Source organism: Anser brachyrhynchus (genome assembly GCF_964034855.1).
Source record: "Anser brachyrhynchus genome assembly, chromosome: 2".
NCBI lineage: Eukaryota > Metazoa > Chordata > Aves > Anseriformes > Anatidae > Anser > Anser brachyrhynchus.
Window position 1 is genome coordinate 123,033,567 of NC_137695.1, and position 22,245 is coordinate 123,055,811.

At 37.6% G+C, this 22,245-nt stretch overlaps 1 protein-coding gene across 2 annotated transcripts in view; it reads left to right on the top strand.

Moving 5' to 3' along the window:
* Positions 1-22,245, top strand: part of CLVS1 (clavesin 1) — a 104,727-nt gene that overhangs the window by 25,273 nt on the left and 57,209 nt on the right. For both annotated transcript variants that reach the window (XM_080579423.1, XM_080579424.1), the window contains exon 3: positions 12,511-12,685. In XM_080579423.1, the coding sequence (XP_080435549.1) occupies positions 12,511-12,685 (175 nt within the window). The remainder of the gene's footprint in view (positions 1-12,510; positions 12,686-22,245) is intronic.

A 22,245-nucleotide genomic window follows, 5' to 3' on the forward strand; every position in this document is an offset into this window, starting at 1 on the left:
AGGCTTTGTTCATTTAAAAAAAAAAAAACAAAACAACAACAACAACAAAAAACCTTCAAGATAAAGCAATTCCAGTGAACAGAATATGCTAATAGCAACACTCAGATCTTGACTTTCTTAACATCAAGATTAGAATCTGTTAGATCTCAAGGAAGATTAAATGTGACTATCTGTTTTTATAAAGGTTTATTTTGTTGTTGTTTTTTGTTTGTTTTTAATCAGAAGAAATAGATAAAAAAACAGGTGTTTCTTTGTAAACAAGCTTGTACTGTATGCAACCGTTTTTCAAAATACAAGAGGTAGTATAGAACATGGGATGATTTATTTGCTCAAGACTTCCACATTTACCTCTAACACCAAAATTTTCCTTCTGGCTTTTTTCTCAAGGCCATATTACTAGACTTGCTGTGATGATGTCTGCTGATCCTTTTACAGCAGTCTGTATCTTTATTTTGGTGATCATTACTGTTTGCACCTGGAGTAAAGATCCTGGTTGTTCTAGCTACCTGGTTCCAGTGCTGGCCTCTGACAAATACCAAAGTGAAGTCTGCCAGGGCATCAGTGTGAACTGAGTTCAAAATCACAAAAAATATGTCTGTCATTTATTTTCTGTACTTTTTAACATATGTTGCTGTATGAGTAATTATATATAACTGAGTAAATTAGTGCCTTAATCAAATATTTTCAGTAATTCCTTGTATTGAGTATGCGAGAATTCCTATTAGAAGTGAAAAAAAAAAGTCTTCACAATGAAAAGCAATACAAGCAGAAGTAGAACAGTATAAAGCATTACATCATCAATGTACCTTTTCCAGTTAAGAAACTTAAAACACAGATATTTCCACCAGAAACAACACACCCCAAAAAAGTTGTTACCAGAATACAGAGAATAAACACCCACATGTACTTTATTGTACAGAGAGGTTAGAGCAGTTTAGGATGCTGCTGATGACTTCTGTAGAAGGAAATTAATGACACTTTTCTTTCAGAATCCTGAATGTTGCAATTTGTGTGAAGCTCTGTTTAGTTCAACTGAATTTTAATAGTTTATAAACCATTCATATTGTGTTTTCACTGGCAATTCTTGAGAAATTTTGATAGTCTGCCAATATCCCATTACTATTCCAAGGCAAGGACCACACTTCACCTGTAACACTAATATGTATCCTACTTAGAAGTGCTGGCCAAAAAAATACCAAAAAATTGTACTGGCATCAGGTTACAGTCTGGTTGTCCTTGCATCATTAACATATAACGGTTAACATACCAGTGCAAGGCTTCACAATCCTATTTCTGCTTTGTGTTCTCAAATTAAACGGTAACTGTACACTGCAGCTATCAATATGTGACACAAAGATGCATCTCATTCCATACAGGACAAAGTCTTCTTCTGCTAGATGGTGGAGTAAACCATGTTGGTTAAAAGGTAGAGTTTATTGGTGAAATTTAAGGTTTCAAATTCTGATAAAAATTGCAAGTTAGGTATTGATTAAATGCTTCATGTAGACTGCTGATTTGCCACAGCATTCTGAGAAAATGAAGTACTAAAAAATTATGAAGGACTGGTCTGAGTTTTAAAACATGCTTTAATTTTTCCCTTTGTGATTATGATGTATAAAATTTTACGTAGAAATTAATTATAACCTATTCTGTCTGCTGATCCTGCACAGGGGTGTTTTTTTTAAAAAAAAATATGTAACCCTTACAGTTTCTAGCTTTCAGTTTGAAACCTGGAATTTGATATTTTTTGTTCCTTAATTACTTCATCTGCTTTGAGAAAGGCAGCCTAAACTCTCTTGCATTTTGTATTTCCAAATTGACTGGGTCAGTCCCATTAATTTGTTCTGGTTGCTGCTTTGGAAAAAAATTTCCACTGGATTTATTGGGTTGCGGGGAGTCCTTCTAGGCTCACCTCTTTTCCCTTTTCCTTGGAATTCTCTCAGAAAACAATATTTTGCACCTTCAAGACCAAAACTTAAAAAAAAATAAAAAAAAAAAAGGACCCTTCCAAAGAACTATTTTGTCAAAGAAATCTTGTACACCCAAGGAAAGCTCACTTCCTCTCTTTCAAAGCAGCAGGTAGTTGTGGTTCTCTTTGGTCCTGAATATTTTTTGTTCCACTTACCAATATTACTCTATATAGTGGCAGTAAAATTCACAGAAATTACTATCAACCAAACCAAAACGCACTTAGTAAAAGGCCATTAAAGATACCCAGAATAGTGTTGAATATGTTTGATTTCTGTATTCAGTAATTCCCCTTCAAAAGGAGCAATAACTTCACTCACAGGTGTCATTACAGTACCAGTTGTTATTCATATCATTCTTACCACATTCAACATTAATTCCTAAGATTTCTCCTACAATGTGTATCATTCAGACAGATGTCTTCCATGACCTTTGTTTTTTACTTGCTAGTTATAAGATTAATTGTGTTATGTTTTCTATTTTTTTTTGTTGTCGTATTGAAAAGTCATGCCAATGGAATCCAGATCTCCCAAAAAAACTTCTGCCAGCAGTTTTCCACACGGGAGGTCTGATGCCAAACAAAGTCTGTGACAAACCCAGAGAATGTTAGTAAGAAGATGTATCTTTTTCTCCAATTCCACTGGTAACCTTTAACCAGACTCTTCATTCCTGGTTGTATCGCATCACATTTTATACTTTGTTAAAGATTTGGTGAAGTTGGGAGTCTTCTACTCATATGTCTTGTTTACATTTTCAGTGGACTTCTGAAAAAAAAAAAAATCTGCAGTCTTAGGAGGCAATGGTGGTTGCTATTCATTTCTTCACTTTTTCCAGTAGAAATGGATCCATTCCAAAATGGCTAGGGTGAAAACTGCTCATTTTTCTTGATCTTCATGGCACTGTATACCCTTTTCAGCATAACTGTGCAAAGCAGTTTCTTTTTGGCTGGCAGCATCATGATCCCATGCACTTTTAACAGCCTTCTTTATTTCATAAATCTACAAAGGTTCTTTTTTTTTTTTTTTCTCCTGATCCTTCTCCCCTGCTTGGTTGAACCACTAACACTACAGCAGATTTTCTTCCTTTTTCCCCCCTTTATTTTTGAGGAGATCCACAGTTATTTTTTTCTAGACTACTGTCTTATGAATCTTTATAGCATCTGTTTTGAGTTCCCCAGTGATCATTTCTACATCAATAATATTAAGTTCTTCCACCTTGTCAACTATATCAAAGTTGCCTATTGTTCCAGTGGGAAACCTCTTTGATATATAGTTCTTGACACATCTTTTCATTTGCTTATAAGAAATTATTAGAATATTTTCATGTCTGTCTTTTATTGGCCTTAAGGAGCTCAAACTAAAATCATTTATAATCATTTTTGTGACTGACACCTCTTTTGTACAAATTTTTAATGTCTGCCACTTTCACTGTCTAGGTTTGCATAGGTATGTATTATTTGCCTGGTTTAACAGCCATTTTCGGTGTTTACTAAGATATGCTTGTGTTTCTACTCTTTCTTACCTACCTCTTCTTCTCATGTCTTGATATTTCTCTGAACCAATAGAAGAGGTTCAGCTTTGATTATTTGAATATTTGATTATGATCCCTTGATGATGATGTCTCACGTGGCTTCATCAGTCTGTTCTTGCTGTTCTAGCAAAACCCTAATGTGCTCTTGCCAGACAGGCATAGGAACCATTGAGCTTCTACAAGCTTTATAGCAACCACATTTCATTATATCTTCCTCTGTATTATGATATGTAAAATGCAATTTTTACTGGAGAAAATATGTTAAGTCTGGAAACAATTATGTTTCTGATTGTTTTATTTGATAGTTATTTCTTTGGTTTCACTGCTGGCATTGCTGCTTACTGCTCACACCTGCTCTACTTTTCACTTTCATTCCTCCTGAAAAGCAGAATTAAACGCGGTCCCTCTGGTTCTCCAGTATACCATCTGCTGATACCAAAACTACTTTATAAATCTTTATGTGGAGATATACATTTATGTCGCGCGATCTTGCTATTGAAGATCCATGAGCCATATCCCACCATCTTCACGTGAACCATTTCCAGAAGTGCTGTTGCTGCAGGATCTGCAAGTCTGTCTCTGTGTGTGCAGTCATTTCACACAGACCAAGAAGCATGTCACACTTACTTTAAAAAGTCCACTGGGATGCTGTATTTTGCTTTTCCTCCATGCTATGCATTTGTTAGGGCCATACTACTGCATGACTGTCACCTTCACACACTGTGAGTGTCTGGAATTTCATGAACAAGGCTCTACGTATAACATATTTTCAGTTAACTGGCTATTCACCATGATCAGGACAACTCTGCTCTTCCTACTGGATAGATCGTCCTTTTTTTCAGCAAGATGCAGTCAGCTCCTAACCGTCTGAACTCAATTTTTCACTTTTTCCCATGATTTCTGCTGATTATTTTTGTCCTGTAGAATCAAATGTATCTTCCATAATTCCATACATAATAAAAAGGAACCCATCAACAGAACATTTTACCAAATATGAGCTGCTTTCCTAGGCATGTTTTGACTTTTATCTGTCAAGCACACCAATTGTATACTACCTGTGTCTCTAAAGATAAGATGTAGATGGACCAGATTTCTCCTTAGGTTTCATAATAATTTCAGGTTAGGTACTAGAAGGAGAGAAGTGACTTGGTGCATACAATTTGAGTTCACTGTGAACTTGTGATTACCAGTTGAAAGTCCTTTTCCTGTAATTTCAAGCATGCAGGAGGAGTTTGCTTCTCAGTTGCACAGCTAAAGCTTTTCAATACACAGAGAAAAGCAAGTTTCTGTACAAACTTTCAGGCATTCTGCTACATTTTGCAAAGCTTTCTGGTTTGATGAGTGCTCCACAAATAACCAGACACTGTTTGAATATGCATAAGCAATAGTATGACCTTTGTAATTCTGAAATCAGCATTTTCAGAATGTATGCACTGGTGAGCAGAGTTATTTGATTTTAACTTTACTGTTTGATCTAGTCTTCATTGAGATCTGTTGTAAGAATGATTGTTTGCAACCAAAGGGCCAATTAGATAATTTTATTAGAATTGTCTGAGGTAAAGTATGTAAACACACCTTTTAGTTAGCTAATCAAAAATATTTTAGTGAAGCGTAGTATAAAAATGTTTTCAGGAATCCTAGTAAACATACAGGTGAGTTCTTGCCTTGCACATAAAAGTGGCCTTGAAATTTCAGGCAGGGAGTAGGATTTGTAAATGTCAAAACTATGTTACCATAATGCCCTGCAATAATAATTTTGTCATATATAGGTAAGTGGTGAAGTGACAAAAAATAATGGAAAATGGTATAGGTTAATAAAGATTAGCAAAATTGTGAAAAATTCTGGAATGACCTAGAAAAGCAGAATTTACTATACAAAAATGTCTAAGTGCAGTGCAAGAACATGTACTTTAATATGTGGCCACATCTTGTATGCAGATCCTTCATCCTCTCTTATCCATATGCTGTTTCTTCTGGGTTTTCAATTACTTTTAACCTTTTAAAAAAAAATCAAGTCATTATGGACAGCACAATTAAGAAGTGTACTTGCTGTGCAGTGCCGATCAGAAAAGTTAATAAGATGTTAGGCTGCATTAAGAAGGAGACAGAGAATAAATAGGAAAAGATAACATATTCTTTTATGTATGCTGATATTCCAAACTCACCTTGAATAGTGAATTCAATTTACATTGAATTGTCTCAAAACAAGGGGCTGTAAAAATGTAACTGCCCCCAAAAAGGAATTCATTAAAGTTATGAATGAGTGAGGTAATCACATTAGGAAGGAGCAAAATTTCCAGGGCTATTTAAAATGGAAAGATGTTGAAGAAACAGTAGAAATATAGGTAGAAGAATGCAATTGTATAGAGAAAACTTGATTCATGTGAGACCTAATCAGTAATGCTGGTTGTACCTTCTTATAATAATAGAACAAAGGAGCTGTATAATTGCTTTCTGCGATTAGGCAGTAGCTTCATAATATTCAAAAGTAAATCCTTTCTCTTTCTGTAATGAAAAATTAACTTGTGGAACGCAATGATGCAAGAAATTGAGCAAACAGCTTAGTGTGATTCAAGAATGTATTGCAGTGCCAAGAGGCAATAAGAAAAGGCTATGCAATCACACAGAATAAAATAAAACAACAGAAGTCATCAATCCTAATGCTACTAACCATAAGCTATTCATGTACCAGCATTCCTCCTGCTTCATTATCACCGCAGTTGTGCTTTGAAGAGACAGTATCCTCACAATATTGGTAAAACCAGAATAGTAGATTAAACACTACCTCTCTGAAACAGTATCCCGAGCTTTAACCATCAGTCTATTCCCACCTGTCATCTCCTAGATTCCTAAGAGTGGAGACCACTAACCTAAAACCACCATGTCCTGCTTGCATATGCTGATGCTTGAATGCACTCTGCCTATCTTCCCATGTTCCCCATAGGGAAAACTGTATTTGGGACCATCCACACATATTACTGTAGTTGTTATGTCGTATTGTTTTATTGGTTGCATTTAGGGGTAGTAGTGTAGGAAATTTTAAAATTTCAACAATATCATAACACACTGCATGTTATTTTGTCAGGCAAAGAGATCATCAGATATCACTTGCCCGTTTCCCCATGTAGGTCTCTTTAGTGGAAGCTGGTCCCATCAGGGGTCCACAGAGCTCCATCATTTGCACTCTCCCTCCCCAGGCACGGGGGCTGTGAAGGTCCCTGTTTCTCAGCCAAGATACACATAAGAAAGGGTCCTTGCACAGTTGCATTAAGATCAGGAAGAAGGAATTTATCTGATAAGTGTGCCAACAATATGAATGAGGGTGTGTAGGAGGAGATTCGTAACACAGACTTGAATGCAGAGCATGTAATTCAGGGGCTATTGGTTGCTATGGAGTTCAACTGAAGTAGAAAGTGTAGGCAAAAAAAAATATCATAATACTTGTGTATAGAAATAGGCAGAAATGTAACACGATGAATATTTTTATATATTTAAGAAAGCCTTAGAGAGGCAATTTTCAGATGAGAAAAGAATAAACTGATGCAATTTCTTTCTGCAGGCTGGCCCATTTCCCCTTCACTGGCAATGGCAGAGGCAGACAGCTCACTCCAAGGAGGAATTCAGAGCCAGCCAGATATCTCTGGATGACTGGCCTCCATTCAGTTATAAGCTAAACAGTGAATTTCTAATACTGTTAAACACAGCTTAGATCTCATCTTAACCTACTTCATTCTTTGCACCCAGTGGACTAAGCACTTCCAAAGAGGGGGGAAGGCAGAACCAAAACCACTACACTTATTTATCCTGTCTGCTATCTTGGATGCAAAATTACTTGGGAATTTTATTTTTATGCTCACGCAGATGCTGTGGGGTAAAGCTTGCTATCTTTTCCTTACAGAAGAGGAGAGATGCCTGTCTGAAGCTGAAACACTGGAACACCCTAAGATAACTACACTGGATGTGATGGAAGAATAATTTAGAGCAGTGATGCAACTTGTGTTTTACATACTAGGAGTTTTATGTTCATGTTCTGCTTTTTTTTTTCATGTTCTGTTTTTTTTTTTACAAAAAAAAAATCCATTACTTAACTTTTGCATGATAAAGACAGGGTTTGTGCCCTGCAAAACAAGAAAAAAAATCTCATATTGTTGAGTAAGAATTTCTGCAGTTTGTGTACTGGTGAAATATTCACATTTTTGCAGATAATGACTTCAAATAGCTTTGAATTGTTCTGCAAAGAAAGCTACACAATGGCTGGTCAAAATATTTGTTGTGAACATTTGCTGTGAATGTAACCCATTTACTTTGTGAATTTTAGACAAGTCCTGCTAATTTCTGTGCACATACACACTATTCACATCTCAGATGAGACAAACAAGCACTTTTCAGCACATGAGTCAGCTGTGAGCTCCTCTGTTCAGCTGTTCATCTTCTCTGGTGTAGGATTAGTTAAGTGAGTCATTACATTTATTCATGATTCTTCATTTTGCAGTTATTCCCCCTAGTTATTCTCCAGCCAGGGGCTGCCCCAAGTCCTGCAGAGTACATATACAGGGCCTTTCTCCACCAAAAGGCCATCACATGTAAAGATCAGGTCCTGTAGTGGTTGGACTGACTGCCAAGTCCCTCCACTGCCAGGGAGGTAGGGCATCTATTCATGAACTGCAGTTTGAATTGAGACATGATCCCCCAAGTTCTTGTTTGTATGTCAGCAATCAGTGATTTTCTGAATTAAGTTTTAAAATTTTTAAACACTTAAGTGGAAAAACAAACAAACAAACAAAAAAACATTTTCTGAGAACACACTGTTGGAAGCTGAAGCTTTCTTATCAGTACTTCATGAGCAAAAAAAGAGAACTTAATCTGCTGAAATAAATACCTTTGTATGAACCAATGCATAAATTGGCTTCAAAAAACAACACTGACTAGATTCCAAGTTCTTTTTTGTGAATACTACATCTTGGCCATGTGTGGGAGCAATTCAAAATATTCCTTTTTGGGTTCTCCCTCCTTCACCAGCATTGATCTATGGTGTTGTTCATGTTTCCCTTTTTAAACATTTCCTTACAGCATCTCCAGCTTTGATTAGCTCAGATAATTTGGGGTAACCTGAACGTGTTTTTCTGGTCCTTCTTCTTTCCAATTCATCTTTTGCATTTTACTCCCAGTAGGTGTACTCCTGGCAGGATAGTGCTAGTTCCTCCTGTGACTAGAAGCTAGGCATACATTTCTGCTCTCCATTGGTGATTTATTGTGTGGGGAGAGAACAAAGCAAGATGTGGTCTCTTACCTGATTTGTGTCTTTGCCATTTTTGCAGCATGCTAAATGCTTTTCTGTTATTCTCAGCCATAGCATATTTGTGAGCTATACTATACCGTCTTCTCCTCTTAGGTGTTCAGCAAACTCATGAAAATAGTTTTGTACTACTTTGTCTTTTGTTAGCTTATGTTAACTATGGTGGTGTAACAAATTCACTTCTTTGATACATTTAAAAGGTGATAAATTCATTGATTTGGTATCCCAAGCCAGTCTGTAACAAGTAAAGAAATCCCTTTAATCTACATTTGCATTTAACTAAGCCAGCTTTTAAGAATTTTGAGTTAAGTATTACAGGGGAGAGGCTTGTACTGCATAAGTAAGACATGCATAAGACATAAATGTCTTGTCAGACATTTCTTGCAGCGTGTCTTTTTTGACTTATTTTCCACCAGTCCCTCACCTTTATTTTCCAGGTATCTCTTCAAAATGGCTGGTGGCAGAGACATGCAAATAGATCATTTAATTTCCCTGCAATGTCTTTATCCCCTTTAATTGTTCCCATTGCACCCTGGTACTCCACTGAGCTTTTTGATTCTCTCACAGCCTGCTTACGCCTCTTATAATTAAGTAATTTCTTCTTATTTATTTTCATGTTATGCCTTTGGCTAATCTCTCCACCAAATCCCTCAGCTAAACCATTTTCCTTTTTGTTTTACATTATTGGGCCTTACCCCTAGCTTCTGTTGGGCTAACTTCCCATATTCCAAAGGATATTTGAAGAGCCTCTTTTGTGGTACCTTCCCATTCAGCCAAGGCAGATATGCCATTTCCCTCTTTTCTCCCTTTTGTCATTCAGGGGCATGTGCAACTCTTTTGTAACTCATTAGTGGCTCACTTCAGCAGGCTCCATGCTGAATCTTTACAGCACCTTACACATTTCCTATTGTGCAATAGTAATTTATTTCCTTTTTTTTTTTTTTTGTGGTGAGAGAGTTAAACTGGAGTGGGGGAGAGAAGTTGGAGAAGGGAAGGGAACATTAAGCAAAGGAACAAAAGAGATGGACTAATAGAAAGTGGTTCTGTGTTCATGCACAGAAAATGATTTGGATGCAAATCAGTCACACAGCTGAATGACTTGTCTCAAAGGCTTGAGATTAGGGAGCAGAGGGCCTCAAGTGGCACTCTGATTTCTATCCAGTCCCTGCATTCACAAAACGGTGGGCCCGCAAGCAGCGCACCTGGAGGACTTCTGTGCTGTTTCCATGTCTCTTTGTATTCATCTGAAAAAAAAGTCTTTGTATTGACTTTGAGTCTATTTCGTACACCATGTCTTAAAACTGCAAATATAGGGAGGCAGGCAGGGATCTAGGCAGGAGACAGACTGGTTATTTGCATGCTAAGGAAACTGGGTGCTGTATCTCCCGGTATCTCCACTGAAAGTACAGGGAAGTACAGGTGAATAGTTGCTTGATGACCCAGTAACTTATGTAGACATATAAACAAAAATTGGAATTCCTAACTGCAGTGTCTAAGAGGAAGATTTTGCTCAGTCAAATATTTTGTTGTTATTTAGAGTTTAAGTGGATTACACAGATATGCATTTTATGCACCATTTCCATACTCCTTTGCTGAAATCTTTATGCAGCCTTTAAAAGCATCAGAGGTAGAAGGGTCATGAATATGAGATTGAATATTTATTAAGAAAACTCCTTTGCACAAATGAAGGATGAAATCATTTCTTATTGCAGTATGAACCTATTTTCACACCCTCAGTAAAAGCAAGTATTTGGTTTATTTTAATATTTACAAATGTGGGGTTAAATTGAGCTGGATTAGTCCATCTTCCCCAGTCTAGCCATAAAGCCCGTCCATGAATGATGACATAATTCTTTGTTGACACCAACAAGAGAGTGAAGAAGGCTGGTATGTGTATGAGGACACTTCTGTAGCCACTTCACACCTCTGAGAGCTTCCTTGGGACCATCCTTGTGGAAGGCAGACCTCCTTGAAAAGGGGTGCAGGGATAGAATAAGGTGACATAAATTTAGTAGAGGGGCAATTGCTTTTCTTGTCACAGAAAGCACAGTATTTTGAAGCTGCTGCTTGAAAGTCATCACCCACTTCAGCTGGGCAGTATTATATGTATGTCACATTTTTCTGAAGTAAATTTAAACTAAAAATAAATGACAGTTGTCAATCCAATTGGTATTCCTTCACCTTATGTTGTTAAGGAAACTACTTCTTCAGTTTGCCTGTCTAGCACAGCTTCTCCATGCTGTTTGAAAAGGTTCGGGGTTGTACTTGGGCACCAACAAAGTTAAGTATCTTTGAGCCCTCTATATATTGCAAGTTGCCTCAGCACTTATACTTTGGACAAGCTTCTAATTTATACAGAAAGTCAAAGTTCAGAAACATCTTTTTCAACAGAACATGCCTTTAGAGAAGGAATGCACGTTTTCACTCAAAACTTGTTAAGAGAAAAAAAGAATAAGAAAAAAAATCAGCATTTATCTCCAATAGAAATTTATAATGTGTTGCTGTTCAGGGGTAGAGGTCTTGATGGTGGAGAAGTTTGTTTTGACTACATATAGCTTTCTTCTCAGGCAGAATTTGAAAAAAAACTCTCCTGGAGGCTCAGATGGTTTGTTTTAAATTAAAGAAAAGTGCAGAAAAGTATTAAATGAAAATCTCTGTGGGAGAACATGGTGTGAGACTTCCGTATAATAGACAGTTTCAGTTTTCAGGCCTCATCAAAATTTGAGAATTAAGCAGAGATGAAACAGTGTGTTATGATTTCATTTTAGATATGGTTAAGCTGCACTTTTTGAAGCTTTCCTTGCTTGTTGCTGTCTGAAAGAAACTGTTTGTAAATCATCTCAGTGAGAAGGACAGATGACAAAAGTGCCTGATTCAGTTTACCCAGGTGTAAATATGGAATAAGATACTAAAGTTGCCAACTTACACCTTTGCAAAATGCCTAAGATGGAAGAAGAGACCTGCCCAGGCTTCTCAGTACAGACTTTCAGGAAAGCATCTCAGCATTTTCTTCTGTCACTTTCCTTCTTGACCTTGGAGGTTTCTAATTATTCTGCCAATGCTGAGAGAAGCCTTGCAGTCAGCCTTTTGGTAGCTGCTAATTGATAAAGAGTTTCCATTTTGAGTGGATGCAGTTATTTTTCATGTTGTATTTGGCTCTCAGAAATAAGGCAACAGATAAACTTTGTTGTGCAAAGCCTTGGATCATTCCCTCCACTCAAGCAGGAAACCAGGCAGCCTATTTGTAACCACAGCATTTATATTAATATTGTACTGACTTATTTCTTGTTTTGATTTTCCTCTTTATAGTGAAAAGAATAAAAACTAACAAAAAAACAGATAGAGTATTTCCAAAGGAGCAGGGATTTAAATTGATAGCCTGAATCCATTTCATTTTGCCACAGACAAATATTTTCCCAAAGTAGCTTAGCTAAAATCTATTGTAAGGTATGCCAGAAGGATCAAAAAGATTTAATTCAGGGTTTATTTTATCCACCAGTGAACGGGACTTATCACATCAAACAGAGGAATGTGAGTTTTGGAGACGGAATGCTTTAGTGACGCCTCTGAAATAACTCTCTTTTCAAAAAGAATTCCACTAGAATAAATCCCTGTCCCTTGCACATACCCTATCCACAGCAGAGCTGTGTATCTTGAAGTTTGAAGATAACTGCAACCATTGATTTTTTTTTTTTTTTTCAATTCTTTGTCTTTAGGAACTCCTTCATAGATATCCTTCGGGCTATCCTACTGTCCTTGGAAGTGCTCATCGAAGATCAGGAGCTTCAGATAAATGGCTTCATTCTAATTATAGATTGGAGCAACTTCTCCTTCAAGCAAGCCTCTAAACTTACGCCATCTATCCTTAAACTGGCCATTGAAGGGTTGCAGGTAGGTGGTGGGTAACGTGCTTGCATCTTTCGTTACTACAGCCAGTGATCCATGCCTCAGCAGGCACTGGGCAGGGTGCAGAGGTGGTAGGAGAAAATAATCCAGAACCCTTTTGTGTCTGATTCATTTGCAGCCTAGATTATTATTCAGATGTTTCATTTTTGCTGTCTTTTGCTTTTATTTCATCTGGAAATCACTGTAAGTAATATGTGCATTACTTATTGCAGCATTAAGAAAGATGTTTCGAGATTTGAGGTTTAATCCATCAGAGAAATTGGGGGGATTAAAATCCAGCAGCATCTGCCTCCTGGAGCATGCAGTCCACATACAAGCACAACTGCATGCAGAGAGGGGGTTGCAGAAGAGAACGGTTCCCTTAGCAGATGGAATTGTGCTGTCTTATTGGCTGTGTGGATTCATTTGAGTCGGAGGGAAATGAGGGAGAGGGAGGACAGGCACCCTGTTGTGCCCTCATTCTGACCACTTTAATTTGTCACACAGAATCCTGTCACATTATGGTTCAGCCTGTTCAGGGTCTGCACAGCTCCTGAGCTAAATAGGAGCAAGCTAAAACCATCTGCTGTTTCAGGAGAGGTGGAAAGTGAGGGCAAGGTAACTGGGGTCTGACGGAGCAACCTGAAGATGAGCATAGGCTGTGGTGCTCAGGGTGAACTTCCACCTTTTCCACTAGAGTCCAATCCCATCTCTGCTGATAGACCTGAGCTGGATTTTTAGTCTTGAAGTAGTCTGACACAACCTTATTAATTGTAGATGTTTGATAGAGTCACAGGACTATTCAGGTTGGAAAGACCTCTGAAGGTCATCCCATCCAACACCCTGCTTGAAGGAGAGCTGACCTCAGTCTTAAACCAGGTAGTTCAAGGACCACGTCACGTAGTTGCATATCTAAAAGACGAGATTTTATAAATTATTGTGCTTCCATTTTATTTGTAGTCCTTTGCAGGAATCCTACAGTCATAAATATCTCAGAAATAATCTTTCCTGGTGTGCATATTTTAACTTTAACTCATATACTAGAAAGAACAATTTGTCCAACTAATTTTTTTGACTAACAAATTACCTATAATTAGATCACGGTTGTCTCTACTTTATGTTATTATTCAAAAATGAGGTAGAAAAATCTGCCAGTAAATTTAATCCTCTGTTCTCCTTTGTGGGGAATTTTCAGCTATTCTAACAAATTAGGAAGTCAAGCTGTGCAATTAGACCCTAGAAGGATAAATACCTTATCTTCTCCTGCGGCTGCTATCACTTCATCTGCCTTTGCAGAGTAACAGTCTGTGGTTTAAAAAAAGTCTCCATGCAGAAGGAAGAGAAAGACAAATAAAATTCATAAAGAAATCAACCATCAGCAAGGTGTTTTTGTGCCTGTTCAATTAGTTGCACTCTCAGCTCTCCAGTGAGAGGCCAGTCCAGTCTTTATCCCATCAGATTTCTGGCCATGGCACTGTCAGGTTGTCTCCCTGCTGCATGGCAATGAGGGGACACGTCCACCTCATGGCAGCTCCAGTTTGGAGGAGTGGAAAAGATAGCTATTCCTTCCAGACATAGTTTATTCTACTGTCCCTGTTCATAGGTGTTTCTTCATCATCCCCAGAAGGAGTTTACTTCGAGAGAGCCCCCAGCTTTTTTGTAGTTGATGGCGACGCTGTTTCTGGAAGTACCAGCTGAAAGTACCAAAGCTGATCTTGCAATGACGTCATTAGTCCAACATCCTGTGCTGGGCAATTGAAGGAAGTTGCTTTTTTTTTCTGGTGGTGTCTGGGTATTTCACTTCTCATTTAAAGTCATATTACTGTCATCTTCTGCATGTTACGCAGAAATATAATTGTCTGTCTAAAAAGTACAAATTGAGATGTGTCCCAGACTTTGCTAACCCCTGGCTAGTTGTAGGAGTTGTGAATGCTGCACTCCAATTTACAAGATTTGGAAGCAAGTCATTCATACTTATAAAACACAGATATAACAAACAATGGAATTTTATTTCATTTTATTTTAATTTAATTTTTGGATCTCATGGCTGGTATTGAAGTACCTTCAGTATGACTTTGTTTTATTATTATTTTAAAAGAGCTGACACTATACTAATGTAAAATTTACTTAAAACGTAGTTGAAATGCAGGCGAGACCTACATGCAGAAAAGAAGAATCACAGTAAGAGTTTCGTTGGAGGTCATTGAAGGTAGAATGGTCAGGTGCTGCTGTCATGAGGTGATGATGCCTGAAACAGATCAAAGTTGTTTTAGTTCCTTATTATTTCTCAGTGCTATGTCATTTTGCATGTACAGATGCTCAGACAACCAGACTACATGACCATCCATGTTCTTTCTATGAAGAAATTTTGGGCCATAATAAGTCTTACAAAAGTCTGTTGAAGTGGTTGGAAGGAAAATAACTCTCTTTACAACTCTGTAAATGCTCAGGAAGATGAAATATTAGTTACATCACCACTTGGCCTGGAAGCACTTCTTGCTCAATACTACTCTTAATTCCGTTTAAATTTCTGTATATGCTTCACCACACAAGCTAGTTCATTATAACTCAACAGGGCACCTATTCTGTTTCTCAGTTATGTTATTTAATGACCTAAAAGTAGCTTAATGTCTCTACTTTAAACAACAGTTGTTCAGATGCTAAGTATATATTTGTACAGTATGGCAATCCTCATTATGCTACAGCAGTGCAAGGACAAATGTGTTCTCAGTGCCTAAGCCATCTCTGATTAATGAGCTCTGCTCTTTTATCACTAGGCAATTGCTACTGTATGCTTTGAGCTCACACATACTCCTTCCTAGACCTCAGTGATCTTTTGAATTTTAACACATTAAAGAGAAGTTGATCACGTGGACATAAAGGTGGGAAAAGGGAAATCAATATATTTTGCAAATAACTTGATGAATTTTGAATCCTGATCCTTATTCTTTTCATGTGAACAGCTTTTCCCCTTCACAGCATATTTTTCCCCTCTGTTCTTTTCATCTGTGAAGTTATCATGCTGATCTTGTAATTATCCTATCATTGTATATAAAATTTAACTGTGACTTAAGAGACTGATCTTTCAGCATTTTGTACAACAAATTAGGAGTATAAGAGTTTAAAAGCCAAGCCAAGAAACCCATGCTGCAATCATGAAACCAATAAAACAAGTAGAACATGGTCACTACAATCCTTTCTTATGCAGTATGTTTGCTACTGACCACTGGTTTGAAAACCTCTAATAAACATGAGAATTAGGGCTGAACTGTAAGTGCTACACTGAGTAAAGTCTGGATGTGCAGTGAAGCCCAGACTTTTTTTTTTTTTTTTCCCCTAAATGATGGTTTGTTTTTGCTTAGAGGATGTAGTTGTTTGTCTCCGGACAGGACTTGTGATTTTAGGGTGCTCCTATCAATGAGTATAGAGAAACACTTTTTCTTCCTTTTCCAACACCAGTGTTACATACTACATCTTGTGTAAACACATACACATATCCAGATAGTAATCCCTCAGCTAGTTCTCTGAGTTGAAATGCAGCAAATTCTCCAACAGCATCCAGAAATATCCCGAAGTTTTCAAAACATTCAGCACAAGCTGTGATCTCACCTTTGATGAAAACAAAACCAGAAGTCCATGAGCCACCACGACTCATCTCGGTAGCTTACAGCACAAATCAGCAAGCTGGATTCAGAAATGGAGGTCAGTTTGACACTCCAGTGTACCTAGTACTGTCTAACAAAAAGGCTAACTTTCCTCACAGCTGACTCAAGGTACTGAAACAAGTAGAATGAATGGTTATATCTTAGTCCCTTCCCTCCTCTCCTTTCCTTTCCTTCTCTTTCTTCCTTCCTTCCTTTCTCTTTCTTTTTCTGATAATCCTGTAAAATGCAACTGTTATACTATATGCAAAGACAGTGACTCTTAAAAAAAACCACTGTGTTTACTTTGTGTCAATGGTGATTGACTGCAAGAGTGATCTTTATTTCCATATTCAATAGTGCTTTGATTAAAGTTTTACAATCATTGCAGCTAATAGAAGTATCAACAGAGAACAGGGAATAACCAAGATCAGCAAACAGGACTTTGCCCCAAATTTTCATTGATTATAGCCTGACAGAAGCTATGACCAACAACATCCATTAGGAGATCTATTAAACCTTTTTTTTTTCTTTAATTATCTATAGTTTGTCATCGTCTAGTGAAAATTGGATACTGGTATTTCTGAAAGGAGAGAGAGATAAAAGGAAATAAGATGATGCTTGAACATGTTAATCAGATATTGGTGCTGATAAAATTCTGAAAAAAAAAAGATCAAATAAGGGAAAGATTGTATAAGCTTCTCTCAGAAAATTAATGTTTAAGTTTCATTTGTCCAGAATAGCACTGATGCAGACATCAAGTCAGATGATCAAGCTAGCACATTTTTTTGGACATTATTGGACATTAGAATTTTATGAAGCTTTTTTATCTTTAATATAAGCTATATATACTTTTTTTAAGTTAAGATTTTTTTTTTTTTTTAAATTCCGTCCTACTGTGATTATATGAGATTGAGATTGTCGGCTAAATTATAGCAGCAGATTACTTGTCTCTTGACACTATCTTCTTTCTACAATCAAATATTTTTCATGTTGTGTGTGCTTCAGAAGGAAGAGGTAAAATATAAAATATATTAAAATGCAGACTTGAATGCAGGACTTACAGGAAAAAAAATTATAGACCAATGTCATGACAAAGGTGTAATTTGTTTGCTTCTTGAATTGTTTTTCTAAATCTTACAGCTAATAAAACTTTTCCAGCAACAATATTTTTTTTTTTCATAGAACAATGTTATTTTTGTCAAAACAGAAGTATTATGTTGAAATATGTTTATTTCAAAATACGCTTGCTTCAAAAAATTTCTGGAAAAATATCTGGAAATATGTTTGTTTCAATGATTTCCATCTGGAAATTCAATATATTTAATATTCCATTTCATTATGAGTGGCAAGATGCTCTTGAATTATTTCTTATTTGTTACCAGTTACTGTTTATTTAAAGTCTTTCTGAGATTATAGAATAGTATTTCAGATCACTACAGCCTGGGTTAATATGTATGACCATATCTTTGATGTGGTCTAACAGGGGATCTGAACAGAGCCCAGGCAATGCTCATGCACCTGGAGACCTTGTCAGACCCTCTGCCTGGAAGCTTGGTTTTTCCTTCACCCGCCCAGACCCTGAAGCAAAGAACTGACTCCTCTGTCCATGCTTATACACATTTATACTCTGAAAACTGGGGTGTGACCCCATAGATGGCCTTAGTACTTCCAGCTGAATTCTTTAAGAATCATGTGAAAGAGGCAGGCTATGAGAGGCCTTACATAGTAAATATAAGATACAACTAGTCTTCTATAGTTTCTGAACATAGTACTGCTGTTATCTGAAAGCTTAGAGTGAGAACCTACATAATAACAAACTGCAGAACATTCTAAAAAAGACTTATTCTATCTCAGCCTTTCCATAGGAATGTGTAGTGTAGGGAGAAGTTTGTCTATACTATAAACCTATGATGCTGTTATTTCTCATCAGGTATCTGTAACAGGCGGTATTAACAGAAAGATACAGGGCTCTCTGACATTGCCTACCAAAGGTAGAGCAGCTCAAATCCTCAGTAACAGAAGATGGGCAAGTTAAACTACATGTGGACATGTATACGCTAGCCTGGACAAGGACAAATAAAAACTCATAGAATGGTTTGGGTTGGAAGGGATCTTAAAAATCATCTAGTTCCAAACTTCCTCCCATAGGCAGAGACGCCATCCACTCGATCAGGCTGCTCAGGGCCTCATCTAACCTGGCCTTGAACATCTCCAGGGATGGGGCATCCACAACCTCTACGGGCAACCTGTTCCAGTGCTTCACCACCTTAGGAGTGAAGAAATTCTTCCTAACCTTTAATCTAAATCTTCCCTCTTTTAGTATAAAACCATCCCCCTTGTCCTGTCATTATCTGATTGAGCAAAAAGTTGCTCTCCATGTATTTATAAGCCCTCTTTAAGTACTGAAAAGCCACAAGGAAGTCATCTGGAGCCATCTCTTCTTCAGGCTGAACATCCCCAGCTCTCTCAGCCATTCTTCACAGGAGAGGTGCTTTGGCCCTCTGATCATCTTTGTGGCCCTCCTCTGGACCCACTCCAACACCTCAACATCCTTCTTGTGCTGGGGGCCCCAGAATCTTACCATCTAGTGTAAAAATCAACATAGACTATACAACAGTATCTCTGAGAGACTAAATGCAGACTCAAACATAACCCATTCATTAGCTCTGCTTCTCCCCAGTCTTTCAGGCTGAAAATCTGAAAGACAAAAATCAACAGGTAGCTGAGACCAGTTTCTCAGCGGTGTAACTCGGGGCTCTGTGTACATCTGTGAAGTAATGCTGATTTATGCAGCTGAGAGTCAGCCCTCTTTTGCCTTCCCCTGTTAGAAAGATACATCAAGGAACACTAGTTTTATTTTTTATATTCAGGATTTAAAGACTTGTAAAAAAAAAAATAAGGAAATCTTTACATCTTGGATTTTGTACAAAAGCCTTGCCATTATCTTTCCTAGGAGAGGGAAAATGGAGGGAAAAGGGATTTTCTAGACTGGACCCTAGCAGATGAACAAGTGTTTCTTGAGTAGTAGCCTATCAAGGGCAGACAATTTCTTCATTGAAAGAAAGAGCAGGATTTTCCCATGCCATAATCATAGTGTGCTTATATGCCCAAAATGCATGTTGTAGCTTCCCAGACATCTCTAGAGTTCCTGCCAATAACTCAAGCTTCTGTTTATAGAGGTAAGATTAGCTATATAAATGTGGTTTTACCTACAAAGGAAGATAAATATACTCTGTGAAGAAAACAGTGTACTCCTCCCAGTAAATCACTGAACTGTTTCTGAAAAGACAATGCCAAGATCTAATGAAGTTCATCATCTGGAAAATGCCTACAGATTAGAATTTAACAGATGCTATAAAATGCAGTGGGATTCTTTGCTTCCCAAACATCTGTAGCAAAGAAAGTTTCTTGATTTCAAATCCACTACATGTATGAAATGTCTGCATATTTACACAGATAATTGGATGAAACCATTTGTAATACAAGCACATAAAAACATACCATTTTTTTCCATGAAATGATTTCTCATAAATTTCAAAATCTATTCTCTACTTGCCTTTTTTTTTTTCACAATTAGAATGAGCTTCATGTTAGAGCCCTCTGCTGAACTGCTAAGCACAAAGTCACAGCTAATGATGAGCACTCAGTATCCATCGAAACAAGGTCAGCTTGAATCATTCCAGAAATGCTCATGCTATCTGCCTCCAACAGCTGTTCTGATATGTAGAGTGAGTGCTCTCTGAGCTGTCAGTGAGGATGCCTTTGAAATTTTAGGAGACGAGAGAAGGGATTGACTCATTATATATAAAATAAAGGTAGATAAACAGACTTTACTCTCTGCGAGAGAAGGCCTGTGCTCATTGTGTGCCTACCATCTCTGGGGAGTTGACAGGAACAAGGAACAAGAAAAGCACAGTGGGCTGTAGATGCACGTTTGCCACTTAGAAATTGGAATTAACTGCTTAGTAGAACTGATCAGCACAGCCATGTTTGCCAGTTGGAGGCTTTTGGCTGGGATGAGGTTAAGCTGCAATGGGGACAGCCGGAGAGGCTGGATATGTTAAATGGAAAGTCTTTTTTAAATGTCAGTTATTACATTTTAGTAAAAGTCTCATGGAGTTGGTGATAAGAATGAGACAGGAGGCAAACACTCTTTCAGCCCCGACAAGGAGACAGAAAAATTTGCAGTATTACATATTTCAATAAGTCTGCTTAAAACAAAAATCAGTTGTAGCCAGTAAACAAGCAGCTAGAACTGACGTTAGTCATACCCCAAAACTTCCCACCGACATATAAATATAGCTCATATTAGATCTTGAATCTTGCTCATATATGTTTCTTGAATGTTTCTGCTTGTATAAAATATGGAACTAAACAAATTTACCTGTATTACTTTACATTATACCTCTCCTCATTAATTTCATAGAACCTCAGGAGCAATGCATCTGTGACAACGGTTTACTTCTTTTACAACCACTTTTTAGCATGGAAACTGAATGAAAGCTTCCTGAAGAGAGTGCTAACTGCAGATACCTTCTTGTTATGACAAATAAATATTATGCTGGGTGGTGGTTTTGTTTGTTAGTTTGTTTTTTAATATAAAATAGGTTGCATATACAAAACTAGGCCAAAAATAAGATAAAGGAGTAGTGACATTTCAGTGAGAGCTAAGTGTGAATAGAGGTGGAATGGAAACTATTTTATTTGAGCCATGGGGTGGTAGTGGAGGTACATGTGAGCAGGGAAACAGAGGGAGCAAGGGAAGCCAGAGGAAGAGGTGAAGTGACAGCATGACTGCAAACTGTGATACGTAGTGTGAATTATCCCCTGAGCACAGATAGGTAAGGACTTGGCTCCTTCTAGGTGAGGATTTATGCTGGGTTCTCACTGTCAACTGCAGGACTGAAATGCATGATCCCTGGGAAAACAGGTGCAGTTGTGTAAGATCAGTTGTGCCCTTACCCACCCTGCTCCCAGTCCCCTTTTTAGCACATCCCTTACGGATGTGCTGCATCAGTGGGAACAGCCATCAGTCCCTGGCTGCTGCCCTGCAAGAGCCAGAGGCTCAGCTCACACGGCTGCAAGGAGGGCTCACACCACGACTTTGTGTTCAGTGTTTCCATTATGCTGCTCTAGGCAAAGTAATAATTTCTTGTGCAAGTTTGGTAACAAATTGCTGCAGGCAGGAACATTTTAAACTTCTGTTAACTCTTTACTAAGTCTAGAAAGGCAATGATTCTGAGCAACATTTGCCTGCTTATTGTTTCTCATTGTGTGCAGAAAAACAGAATTTTTCTACTACACATAACAACTCATTTTAAAGCTTGGTCTATTATTAATATCTCCTCCTAAACAAAACAACATATGAAGTCCTCAGTATTAGCTATGCATATGGCCAGAAGAAACCACAATATTTTCAATGAGCCTGAGGTGAAGTTCCAACTGATGTGAATGGCACTTTTTTCATTGTCTTTACGGAGACTGTAATTCCACCCCTGTTACACTTCAGCAGAAATAAATTTCAATCAAGTTTTCCAGGCTTGGTGAAAAAATCTCTCAAGATCTGAACAATTTTTGGAAATCTTGCGTGTTGATTGGAACTTTTTGTCTAGTAACCTTGAATCTAGTTTGTTCTCGAACATTTTTATTTCTCTTCTTCACTGTGTAGAGCTTCACACTTGAAACAAACATTCCTGAATAGCAGGGGTTCCTTGATTCAAAAATGTCAAACTGAAACATCTCAAACACTACAACATTCCAAGGAACAGATGAAAACACAGAGTGAAAAATTCATTGAGACTCCCTACTTCCTTCTTCCCTCCTCTCTACCCCTTGCCCTCTGCCAAGCTTTGATTTTGACAAATTGATATTTTTTGAGGGGAAAAAAAAAAAAAAAAAGGCATTTCAGAGCAAATTCCTCCA